The sequence below is a fragment of the Pseudophryne corroboree genome, chromosome 2 (genome assembly GCF_028390025.1).
Source record: "Pseudophryne corroboree isolate aPseCor3 chromosome 2, aPseCor3.hap2, whole genome shotgun sequence".
In the NCBI taxonomy this organism is placed as follows: Eukaryota; Metazoa; Chordata; class Amphibia; order Anura; family Myobatrachidae; genus Pseudophryne; species Pseudophryne corroboree.
In genome coordinates this window covers 260,226,132-260,238,837 of record NC_086445.1, presented here as the reverse complement: position 1 = coordinate 260,238,837, position 12,706 = coordinate 260,226,132, and the positions used below count along the sequence as shown (strand labels likewise).

The following is a 12,706-nucleotide window of genomic DNA, read 5'->3' as shown; positions in this document are numbered from 1 at the left end:
AAGGGTCGGATTAGTGAGCATGTCCACCAGATATGTAAAAGAGTGCCAGATGAGGAGGAGCATCGCCAACATAGAGCCGACGAGGATGGGTACATAGCATGGAGGAGGGAGGGGTGTCTGTACCATCTCGTCATAACTTTATATTGAGTCTCTCTTACTTGGACACAGACAGAGCTTGTATGGGTTTTTAAGCATATTTTTTCCCAATCTCTACACGACAGAGCGATGCCCAGGTCTCTTTCCCATGCAACAGCAAAGGATGGGGTGACTGTGGGTTGGGAGTGGCAGGCAATTTTGTAAAGCGCGGAAATAGTGTGGGTTGGGTCATGTACGGCAACGCAAAGTTTCTCAAAAAGGGTCATCTCTCTGGCGGCGTTTTGGAGTCTAGAGTTGGATATTAGGAAATGTCTTATTTGTAGGAATTTCCAAAAGTCCTGTTGGGGGATGTCCCACTTCGCCTTGAGTTCTGAGAATTGTTTGACTCCAGTTGATGACACCATCTGGCCGACCCTGAACAAACCTGCTGAAGCCCAATGTGAAAAGTGGGCTGGGTTGATTCCCGGTGCAAATTCAGGGTTGGCCAGAAAGGACGTCAGGGGGCTAAATTTAGAAGAGATGTAAGGTAATGTGCGCAATGATTTCCACGTAGTAAGTGTAGGAGTAATGGTGGGGTGGGGGAGGAGCAGTTTTGGGAGGGAGGGGAGCCAGGGAAATATTTCTGGGAATTGTTGTATGTATAGGCCCTCCAATTTCACCCATTGTTTAAGTTCGCGGTATCTTGTCCAATCTATGATTCTATTCAATAGGATGGCATGGTAATAATTTTTTATGTCAGGAAGCTTAAGGCCACCACTTACAATCGGCTTTGTCAATTGGGAGCTACGAATCCTAGGTCTCCTACGTTGCCAGATAAATTGTCGAATAAAGAGTGAGATTGATCGAAACCAGGTCTCCGGGATGCGAATCGGAAGGGTCTGCATCAAATATAATAATTTAGGGAGGGTGTTCATTTTCACTACATTTATTCTTCCGAACCAGGATAAAAGTTTCATGTTCCATCTGGAGTAGTCATTCCGAATCGTGTGTAGTAGGGGTAAGTAATTTAAAGGGAACAATTGGGATTCGTTGGCGCTCAATTTAACACCGAGGTATGTTATGTGGGAAGATTGCCACGCGAAAGGAAAAGAGCGTTTAAGGGCTGTGACGGAGTCTACAGGAGCAGAAATGTTAAGGGCACTATATTTATTATAATTAATTTTAAAGTTGGAAAGATGTCCAAATAGATCAAGTTCTTTCATTAGGTGTGGGAGGGAGTCAGTGGGATGTGAAATTATGGCCAGGAGGTCGTCGGCAAACAAGGCGAGCTTATATTCACTATCACCTACGGTGAAACCTTTGATAGCCTGATTTGCCCGAATGGACCTGGCTAATGCCTCAATACATAGCACGAAAATTAAAGGAGATAGTGGGCAGCCCTGTCTGGTGCCGTTGCTTATGGGGAATGGGTCTGACAGGGTGCCGTTTACGCGAACCCTTGCCGTCGGGGAGTCATATAGGGCCATTATCCAGGTGAGTGCATTATGACCTAAGCCTATGTGGTCCAAGATGGTTTCCATAAATTTCCAACTGACCCTATCAAATGCCTTTTCGGCGTCAGTGGAGAGTAGGATGGTAGGGGTAGTACTGTGGGAAGCTAGGTGAATGAGGTTGAGAATTTTGGTAGTGTTGTCTTTGGCCTCTCGGCCCAAGACAAAACCCACCTGGTCACTATGGACTAGGAGAGGGATCAGCACGTTGAGTCTGTTCGCCAGAATCTTTGCATAAATTTTAAGATCTACGTTGAGAAGGGAGATGGGTCTGTAGCTGGAGCAGGCCAAAGGATCTTTGCCCTGTTTCGGTATAACCGACACGTGGGCCTCCAATGAGTCACGGGAGAAGTGGGAGCCAGATGTAATTGAGTTAAATGCACGGAGAAGGAGAGGAAACAATTTATCTTTAAACACCTTGTAGTATGCTATAGTGAAGCCGTCAGGGCCAGGACTTTTCCCCAACTTCATAGATGAGATGGCCCGGTTTAACTCTTGGGTGGTGAAAGGAGCTTCTAGTATATTTAGCTCCGAGGTTGGGAGAACAGGGTAATCGATGGACTTTAGATAGTCTCTTATTTTTTGGTGTAAAAGGAGGGGATCTACAGCAGGGGAAGCGTTCTCTAGATTGTAGAGCAAGGTGTAGAATTGAGCGAAGCAAGCCCCAATCTCAGGTGATTTGAATTTGGGGATCCCTCTGGCGTCTTTCACCGAGCCAATAAATGAAGCCGAGTGTTGGGCTTGTATAGCATGAGCCAGGACTCGACCAGGTTTATTGCCCCACTGGTAATACTTCTGTTTACATTTACGGATGGAGTGAATTATATTGTTAGAGAGAAGTTTATTCAGCTGGGAGCGAGCTTCTGATAGCTCTACTAGGGTCACATCTGACAGTGATACTTTGTGGGCTGTCTCAAGGGTGTGGATTTTATGTAAAAGGCCTAAGATCTGGGCCTGCCTCTGTTTCTTTTTGTGGGTGCCCAGTTGTATCAGCTTGCCGCGCAGGACACATTTATGCGCCTCCCATACGGTGAGGTGGGAGACATCGTCCGTGACGTTTGTGGCAATGTAGTCGTCTAGAGTCTTGTCTAAGGTTTCTTTACAGAGTGTGTCATATAGAAGAGACTCATTGAGTCTCCAGGTCCATTGTTTATGAGAGCCGTGAGGGAGGGTCAAGGTCAAAGTCACCGGGGCATGGTCAGACCATGTGATAGAGCCAATGGTGGCATCTATAAGAAGTGGGAGGTGTCTATGGCTAAGGAATAAGTAGTCAATGCGGGAATAAACCTTATGAGGGTGTGAATAAAAGGAGTAGTCGCGTCCCGAGGGATTAAGGGTTCTCCAAGAGTCGGCCAGTTGCCGTGTGTGAAGTAGGTGTTTAACACGGCGGTATTTAGATGCTACAAATCTAGAGGCTTGAGTTGAGGTGTCGGTATTGGGGTCTAATGTCCAGTTAAAATCACCACCTACAACCGTGATACCTTGTAACAGAGAATCTAATTTCGGGAGGTAGGAGTTAAAGAAGGATAGCTGGGCCTGGTTTGGGGCGTAAATCACAGCAAAAGTAAATATTTGCTCAGAGATCTTACAGGTCAAAACAAGGAACCTCCCCGGTACTACTCTGTGTATAACAACGTCTGAGATACGTAAGTCTCTGGAGAAAACAATAGCCACCCCTTTGGATTTGCTGCCTGGGGTGTTACTGTAAAACGCTACTGGGAAATAGCGATTGGTGATGGAGGGATTACGGATTCCAACCTTGAAATGGGTCTCCTGCACTAATGCAACATCTGTTCTCTCAGATCTTAACAGACGTAAAAGGCTAGATCTCTTCTCCGGTGAGTTGAGACCTCGTGCATTAAGGGACAGCACTTTAATCTTCCCTGGGAAACTCATGGTGGGTTGAAGTAGAACATTTTCCTAGAAGCCTTGAAGTGGAAGGAGGGGGAAAAGAGGGAAGGAAGAGCAAGCATGGAAAAAGAGATAAGAGAGAAAGAAATACAAAAACAATGTAAAGACATCAGCAAAAGACCCGCAGGAGAGAGACTGAACCGTAATCTCGTCAGTCTCCCTACCGGCATGTAGCCAGAGGCGGGCGTTGTATGGGGGAATGGGGGATGGGTCGCAACCCGAACCATGATAACAGCTATAACATATTTAAACTGACACAGTGAAAAAGTGGGGGGAGAAAGAAATAAGAAGGGAGAAGGCCAAAAAGGGGGGGGGGGGGCGGCCAAGGGCAGCAGCCAAAGCCTCCGCTCCCCCCTCCCGCCGGCCAGCCCAATCATGAATATTAACCATCTATCAAAAACCTCTGTAAATAACTAGGGACCGATATGTAACTTGGTCGTGGACCCTATGAGAGGGGAAAAAAAAAAAAAAGTTACCCTCTAACAATGCATTAACAGTAAGCAATCCTGTAGGAGGGGAATAACAATATCAGTCAAATGGGTCCATTATAGCTAATCGGTTTTGGAAGGAGATGTATTAGACTGTGGTCTTCTCCCAGTGCCTCGAACCTCTTGCCATGGTTGTTCATTGGAAGCCCGGTTATGAGGGGGTATATCTGGAAGAGGAAACTCCCAGTCCGGAATGGACAATGGAGGAAGGCCTAGGGAGGTGCAAAACGGAGTCAGGCCTGTGTGGGAAGATAGGGTGTGCCATTTCCCGGAGGAGCAGACTTGAATGTGAAATGGAAATCCCCAACGGTAGCGAAGTTGACGTTTCCTCAGCTCGTCTGTCAGGGGTTTCAGGGATCTCCGCTGCTGTAGTGTGTACCAGGAAAGGTCTTGGTAGAGGCTTATAGTGCAGCCATTGAAGTCGATTTTATCAAGTTGCCTGGCTTTGAACATGATCTCCTCCTTTTGGGCGAAGTAATGGAGTCGGCATATGACGTCACGAGGTCGGTCGGTGGCTAGGCCCTTCGGTCTAAGGGCTCTGTGGGCTCTGTCGAAGGTGATGACATTATCCGAATTTGCTCCCAAGAGTTCGTTAAATAACTTGGACAGGGCATCCATTAGACCAGACTGGGAAATCTCCTCCAGGAGACCACGGACTCTGATGTTGTTCCGTCTGCCCCTGTTGTCGATATCCGTCATTCTGGACTGTAAAGCCCGGATTTCTTTGGATTGAGCGAGGACAGAATCCCTCAGCTGGGACATACAGGAAGCACTGGCTACTTGGTCTTCCTCTAGAGTAACCACTCGGTCGGATAGGTGGGAAATGTCGCTTTTGATGGAAGCGAGCTCGTTCCTGATAGTGTCTTGAAGGTCTTGTTTTGTGGGAAGGGACCTCATGAAGGTTAGGATATCCCGGAGTTCACGACTACTAGCTACCGAGGGGTCAGCCATCTCGTCAGCTGGATTCGAAGTCGGAGAAGCAGAAGGGGAGGTCTGGGAGCGGGGAGAGGAACGGCTCTCCATCTGTGGGGAAATCGTGGGATGGAGGAAGGGCCTCAGGTCTGCTTGAGACCTCGTGACTTTCCGTGGTTGGTTGTTTTTGCTCCGTCTAGAGGATTTCGAGGCACGTCTCATATTCTAGAGAGGGATAATGTGGAGGGTGTTTGCAAGTAGCTCAAGATGTGTCAGAATCAGCAGGATACATTCGGCAACATGGCTCTTAGGAGGCGGTCATCCCCCCGTGGCCTGGTATCAGATTGCCATCAAGTGACCCTGGGTAGAGTAGTAGAGAACAAAAGTCCAGGGCAGTGCATGGCGGTGTTTATGCGCCAGACAGCAAGTAGAAAAAATATAGATCTCTGAAGGCGGCCCACGGCTCTTTGCGAATTCTGTCAGGCAAGTATAAGAGCACTTGAATCGCACATATATAATTATGTATATGGGTGAGCCACTAGAGGGAGCTCCAGCCTAGGATATATGACCCAAAGGGCCTTTCCACTGTAAAATAGGAGATAGGCCTGCTGAACAAATTAAATGCAAAAAAAAAAAAAAAATTGACAGAACCAGAGTCAGTACTGTAGAACAATAAAGAGGTAAAGTGTCCTTTAAGGATCTCACCACAGGTTGTGAGGCACAGTTGAGTAGATGGTGCAGGTTATTTAAGGGGTTTATGTACTTCATTGAGCTGTGGATAGTGTTGAGGCGTAACGAATACCCCCAGCGGCTGGTATAGGGAGATGGCCACTTGTCAAGCCTGCAGCAGGTGGAGGGGAGTTCATATAAGTAAAGCCGGTGTTCGTGGGTGTATGGTCGGGGCCCGCCGTGTCCACGTTCCGGTCCCGGAACTCGCGGCCGGATCCCCTCTTAACTTTAGTCCCCGGTCTCCTGGTAAGGGAAGCGGAGGCCCTAGCTGTCAGTGCTACGCTGGGAGCAGTCGTGGATGGATATCAGCGGGGGGAGAGGCGCCACGCGTGCTGCTGGGCTGCCGGGCGGCAAGGGACCAGCAGGCAGGGGGAACTCACCAGCCGTCACCTCCGCCGGGTCCGCAGGTCTTCAGGGCTGCCGTCTCCGCCGCCGGGTCTCGGACGTGAGGACCCGAGGGCTCACCGCCTCCACGTCCCGTACCTTCCTCCTCCGTGTGCTGTCGCCGCTAGGTGTGGGTGGATGCATACGTCTCTGCCTCCGGGCTCCAGGGATGTAACACTCGGCCGAGTGTCGTGTCCGGGGGGAGACCGCCACTACAGTCCCCGGCTTCACAGGAAGGGGTAGGCCACAACCCGCAAGGGCCCTTAAAAGGGTCCCCCGGCTCCGCAGTCACTACCCCCCAAGCAGGTATGCTAAATAGTAGCCTCAAGATACGGTGGGGTCGGTGGAAGTCTCCAATAATATGTTTTTTTTTATTGATTTGTATGGAAGGCTAGCAGGAGCTCCTGTAAAGCACTTCCACTCAGTTTGCTGGCCAGACCACGCCCCCCTCCGATGTCGATTTTAATGAGGCTACTTTACACCCAAGGGTAGTTAAGAGTATTCAGTAGATGATTGTGGCTATTAAAGATGTTTTACATATCTCTGACGAACCTGCTGTTCAGGAAACAAGGATTTGCCTATTTAAAGGGAAAAAACCTGAGGTGCAGTTTCCCCCCTCTCATGAAATGAATGCTCTTTGTGAAAAAGCTTGGGAGTCGCCGGACAAAAGGTGGCAGATTCCCAAGAGAATTTTTATGGCGTATCCTTTCCCCTCTGATGACAGGGAAAAATGGGAGTTGTCTCCGAATGTCGACAAGGCTCTATCCCGTTTGTCCAAGAAGGTGGCGCTTCCGTCCCCTGACACGGCTGCTCTCAAGGATCCGGCGGATCGCAAGCTGGAGACGTCTTTGAGGGCCATTTTCGTTAATACTGGTGCATTGCTCAGACCTGCTGTGGCGTCGGTATGGGTGAGTAGTGCTATTGCTAAATGGGCTGATAATTTAGCTTCTGATATGGATACCCTTGATAAAGATAATATTCTTTTGACTCTTGGTTATATCAAGGACGCTGCAGATTACCTAAAGGATGCAGCGAGAGATGTTGGCCTCTTGGCATCAAGAGCCAATGCCATGGCGGTCTCGGCCAGGAGGGCGCTGTGGATCCATCAATGGAATGCTGATGCCGACTCCAAGAAAAATATGGAAGCTCTCCCCTTCAAAGGTAGTGTGTTGTTTGGTGACGGCCTGGCTGACCTGGTGTCGACCGCTACTGCGGGTAAGTCATCTTTTCTTCCTTATGTTCCCGCTCAACAGAAGAAGGGGCCTCATCAGCAGATGCAGTCCTTTCGACCTAATAAATACAAGCAAGGTAAGGGCTCGTCCTTCCTCGCTTCAAAGGGTAGAGGAAGGGGAAAGAAGTCGCCTGCAGGGTCAGGCACCCAGGACCAAAAGTCCTCCCCCGCCTCTACCAAGTCCACCGCATGACGCTGGGGCTCCCCTGCCGGAGTCCGTGCCGGTGGGGGGCCGTCTCCGAATCTTCAGTCAGGTCTGGGTTCAATCAGCCCTGGATCCTTGGGTCTTAGACATAGTGTCCCAAGGGTACAAGCTGGAGTTTCAGGAGATGCCCCCCCGCCGCTTTTTCAAATCGGCATTGCCAGTTTCTCTTACGGAAAGAGCAGTAGTAAATGCTGCGATACAAAAGTTGTGTCAACAGAGGGTCATTGTCCCCGTTCCCCCGTCCCAACGGGGGGAAGGGTTCTATTTGAGTCTCTTTGTCGTACCGAAGCAGGACGATTCGGTCAGACCGATTCTGAACCTAAAATCCCTCAATCCATACTTGAAAACGTTCAAGTTCAAGATGGAATCTCTTTGAGCTGTGATCTCCAGCCTAGAAGGGGGGGATTTTATGGCGTCAGTCGACATAAAGGATGCCTACTTACACGTCCTGATATATCCTCCGCATCAGGCCTTCCTGAGATTTGCGGTGCAGGATTGTCATTACCAATTTCAGACGTTGCCGTTTGGGCTTTCCACGGCCCCGAGGGTTTTCACCAAGGTTATGGCAGAAATTATGCTACTCCTTCGCAAGCGAGGGGTCACAATTATCCCGTACTTGGACGATCTCCTGATAAAGGCGATGTCAGAGGAGCAATTGTCAAAGAATGTGGAACTCTCCCTGATGGTTCTCCAAAATCACGGTTGGATTTTAAATTTGCCAAAGTCTCCGTTGATTCCGACGACTCGGCTGCCCTTCCTGGGCATGATCCTAGACACGAAGCTTCAGAGAGTGTTTCTTCTGGAGGACAAAGCTCTAGAAATACAGACCATGGTCAAGGAGCTTTTGAGACCGACAAGTGTGTCGATTCATCAATGCACTCGAGTACTAGGGAAGATGGTGGCAGCGTACGAGGCCATTCTGTTTGGCAGGTTTCATGCCAGGGTGTTTCAGTGGGACCTGCTGGATAAATGGTCCGGGTCTCACCTACAAATGCACCAGAAAATAAGTCTATCTTCCAGGGCCAGGATCTCTCTCCTGTGGTGGCTGCAAGGCTCTCACCTTCTAGAGGGACGCAGTTTTGGAATCCAGGACTGGGTCCTGCTGACCACAGATGCAAGTCTCGGAGGCTGAGGCGCAGTCGCGCAGGGAAGAAGTTTTCAGGGAAAATGGTCAAGCCAGGAATCTTCTCTCCACATAAATGTTCTCGAGTTAAGAGCCATTTACAACGGCCTCCTGCAAGTGAAGAAACTTCATCAGAGTCTCCCTGTCCTGATCCAGTCGGACAACATCACAGCGGTGGCGTACGTAAACCGCCAAGGCGGAACAAGGAGCAGGGCGGCAATGGCGGAAGCCACAAGAATTCTCCGCTGGTCGGAACAGCACGTGAGCGCTCTGTCAACAGTCTTCTTCTTCCCGGACGTGTACAACTGGGAAGCAGACTTCCTCAGCAGACACGATCTGCATCCAGGAGAGTGGGCTCTTCATCAAGAGGTATTTGCAGAAGTGACAAGGCGTTGGGGAATTCCTCTGATAGACATGATGGCGTCTCGCCTCAACAAGAAGCTTCCGAGGTATTGTTCCAGGTCAAGGGACCCCCAAGCCTGTGCAGTGGACGCCCTGGTAACTCCGTGGGTGTTTCAGTCGGTGTATGTGTTCCCTCCGCTTCCTCTCATTCCAAGGGTGTTGAGGATCATAAGACGAACAAGGGTTCAGGCAATACTTGTCGTTTCAGATTGGCCGCGGAGGGCCTGGTATCCGGATCTTCAGGAATTACTAGTGGTAGATCCCTGACCGCTTACTCTAAGAGAGGACCTGTTACTGCAGGGGCCCTGCCTGTTTTCGGACTTACCGCGGTTGCGTTTGATGGCGTGGAAGTTGAACGCCAGATTTTAGCTCGGAAGGGTATTCCCGGGGAAGTCATGCCCACTCTCCTTAAGGCTAGGAAGGTGGTCATGGCGAAACATTATCACCGTATTTGGAGAAAATATGTGTCGTGGTGTGAAACCAAAGCAGCTCCTGCGGAGGAGTTTCACTTGGGTCGTTTCCTCCATTTTTTGCAGGCAGGCGTGGATGCGGGCCTGAAATTGGGTTCCATCAAAGTGCAGATTTCGGCTTTATCTATTTTCTTTCAAAAGGAATTGGCCGTCCTTCCTGAGGTTCAGACTTTTGTGAAGGGAGTGCTGCATATCCATCCTCCATTTGTGCCACCCGTGGCGCCGTGGGATCTTGAAGTGGTGTTGCAGTTTCTTATGTCTCACTGGTTTGAGCCTTTGCGTAAGGTTGAGTTGAAGTTTCTCACTTGGAAAGTGGTCATGCTTTTGGCTCTGGCGTCTGCCAGACGAGTGTCCGAGTTGGCGGCCTTGTCTCACAAGAGCCCATATTTGATCTTTCATTCGGATAGTGCGGAATTGAGGACTCGTCAACAATTTCTGCCGAAGGTGGTTTCTTCGTTTCACATAAACCAACCTATTGTGGTACCTGTGGCTACGGAAGATCTCTTGATGTTGTAAGAGCTTTGAAAATTTATGTCGCCAGAACGGCTCTTACTAGAAAAACGGAGGCTCTGTTTGTCCTGTATGCTTCCAACAAGATTGGAAATCCTGCTTCTAAGCAAACTATTGCACGCTGGATTTGTAATACGATTCAGCAAGCTCATTCTTCGGCTGGGCTACCGTTGCCGAAGTCAGTGAAGGCCCATTCTACCAGGAAGGTGGGCTCATCTTGGGCGGCTGCCCGAGGGGTCTCGGCACTTCAACTTTGCCGAGCAGCTACGTGGTCGGGTTCAAACACTTTTGCTAAATTCTACAAGTTTGATACCCTGGCTGATGAGGACCTCATGTTTGCTCAATCGGTGCTGCAGAGTCGTCCGCACTCTCCCGCCCGTTCTAGAGCTTTGGTATAGACCCATGGTCCTTTTGCTGTCCCCAGCATCCTCTAGGACGTAAGAGAAAATAGGATTTTAATACCTACCGGTAAATCCTTTTCTCCTAGTCCGTAGAGGATGCTGGGCGCCCATCCCAGTGCGGACTGTTCCTTGCAGTTGTATTGATACTGGTTACTTATGGTTACACGTGGTTTGTGTATCAGTTATGTTCAGCTTGTTGCTGTTGTTAGTTCATACTGTTATCTGGTTTCATGCTACTCCAGTTGTACGGTATGTTTGTGGTGTGGGCTGGTATGTTTATCGCCCTTAGTTAACAAAAATCCTTTCCTCGAAATGTCCGTCTCTCCTGGGCACCGTTCCTATAACTGAGGTCTGGGGGAGGGGCATAGAGGGAGGAGCCAGTTCACACCCAGTCAAAGTCTTTTTAGTGTGCCCAAGCTCCTGCGGATCCCGTCTATACCCTATGGTTCTTTTGGAGTCCCCAGTATCCTCTACGGACTAGGAGAAAAGGATTTACCGGTAGGTATTAAAATCCTATTTTCAATGACTGAAACTATAGTTTTTAATTGAAGCGTAGATGTTGTACATAAACATCAAATAGTTAAATTAACTAGCGTACTGTGTATTATGTTTTATAACATCCCCTTAGTGATACCTGCAATAATTCTTTTATAATTCTATTGTGTGTAGGGAACAAATCTGCTTCAGTAGTAATAATAATAATAATAATAATAATAATAATAATAACAACAACAACAACAGCGCTATGTCATTACTTTTCCCTTTTTGCCACAGTTAGCGCCACCATGCCAAAGAAAGGTGGGAAAAAATCAGGCAAATTAAGCCGAATGTCTGAGGAGGAGCAGTTACTGTATATGCAACAAAAGATGCTGGCCGAGGAGGAGCAGAATAAGAAGAAAGAAGACATGTTAATGCAGTTTCTTAAGGTATTTATTAACCGTTATTTATAAAGCACAACAAATTACGCAGAGCATTACAGAGAATATTTAGTCTTATTTATTGATTACTGAATACATAACACCTCAAAATCCAAAAAGGTACAGAGGATCCATAATGGATACAGTTTTGTGGATTACATCAGATCATGTTTCTTAATAACTATTCATTATTTAGAAGGTTATATTATATATATATATATATATATATATATGTTTCTGTATATAAATACTGATGCAGGCAGCACTCATCAGCATAAGAAAGAATCCAAATAATGCAGGTGCCATCGAGAGCTGTGTAAATATCAAATTGCTTTCTAACAAATATTTAAAATGCCCGCTCTAATATATATTGTAGACGCCTGCACATCTTATTACCATTTGCCATGAATGTGTGCTATACATCGCAAAACACTGCATCCCATAAGAGAAAAAAATACACCCACACATTATGTGAGTTCCAAAGCTCATTGATGTATATATTTGTTATTAAAAGGATATGTATTCAATATATCACAATATACAGTATACATATAGTTACATGGTTACAATTCATACAGTAAGCAGTTAATACATACAGTTACAGGCCAGCGATACAATTACCATATCTTTCTCATATAAATTCGTCCCTCCATATCACTCTCTCTGTAAAATCATGCAGGAACTTGGCAGACAGCATCTCCACCAACGTCTGGGAAAAACAGCAACTGGCCACTGTGTGTCTCTGTAATGTGTTATCTAGTTTTGGGGGAGGGAACTTTCTCATTCATGATGAGTCACTAGTCTGTTCGTATGCTAAACAGGTTCAGCCTTGAAGACATCTAAAGGGGCTGGCCTGAGTTTCCTGTCCATTGTCCTAATAAGAGTGATTTTAGCTTTCATACATTTAATCATAACTATTTGTTGCAATCTCCTACAACTTAATAACAAGTATCAAATGAATCTACACATTAATCTGGTTGCTTTAATACCAAATATGACAGGTGTATCTTGCTTCGTTCCAATAATACACATACATGACATTACTCCATTATATAATTTTAAATCATTATGATGTCTGGCGCTTGATATTACTATAATTATGTACTGTATGAAATGAGTGTCGAATCCATCTCAGTGGCATGTCCGTGTAAATGCGTGTGTTACCATATATTGCTGTGCTCGCTGCGCGTATTTGCAAGTATAGTGACTTATAATGTGTGGAGTCTGTATGTTCTTTCTATGTAATATTTTTTACTTCGACAGTCCACCCTTTGACAGTTAACAATAACTGCCATCAATTATTAACATAAGAAAAAAATTTTCAGACAATAATCGGTGACCTAGACACAAGTATGTATTCATTTCGCAAATCAGACACTTGACTATATTTGGGGAAGACAGGGAGGAGGACGAGACATCCTCTGTATGCACTCGGCG

General features: G+C 47.3%; 1 protein-coding gene across 2 annotated transcripts in view; it reads left to right on the top strand.

Moving 5' to 3' along the window:
• CCDC65 (coiled-coil domain containing 65) overlaps window positions 1–12,706 on the top strand; it is a 128,097-nt gene that overhangs the window by 27,074 nt on the left and 88,317 nt on the right. For both annotated transcript variants that reach the window (XM_063952716.1, XM_063952717.1), the window contains exon 2: window positions 11,127–11,278. In XM_063952716.1, the coding sequence (XP_063808786.1) occupies window positions 11,138–11,278 (141 nt within the window). In that variant the 5' untranslated portion in view covers window positions 11,127–11,137. The remainder of the gene's footprint in view (window positions 1–11,126; window positions 11,279–12,706) is intronic.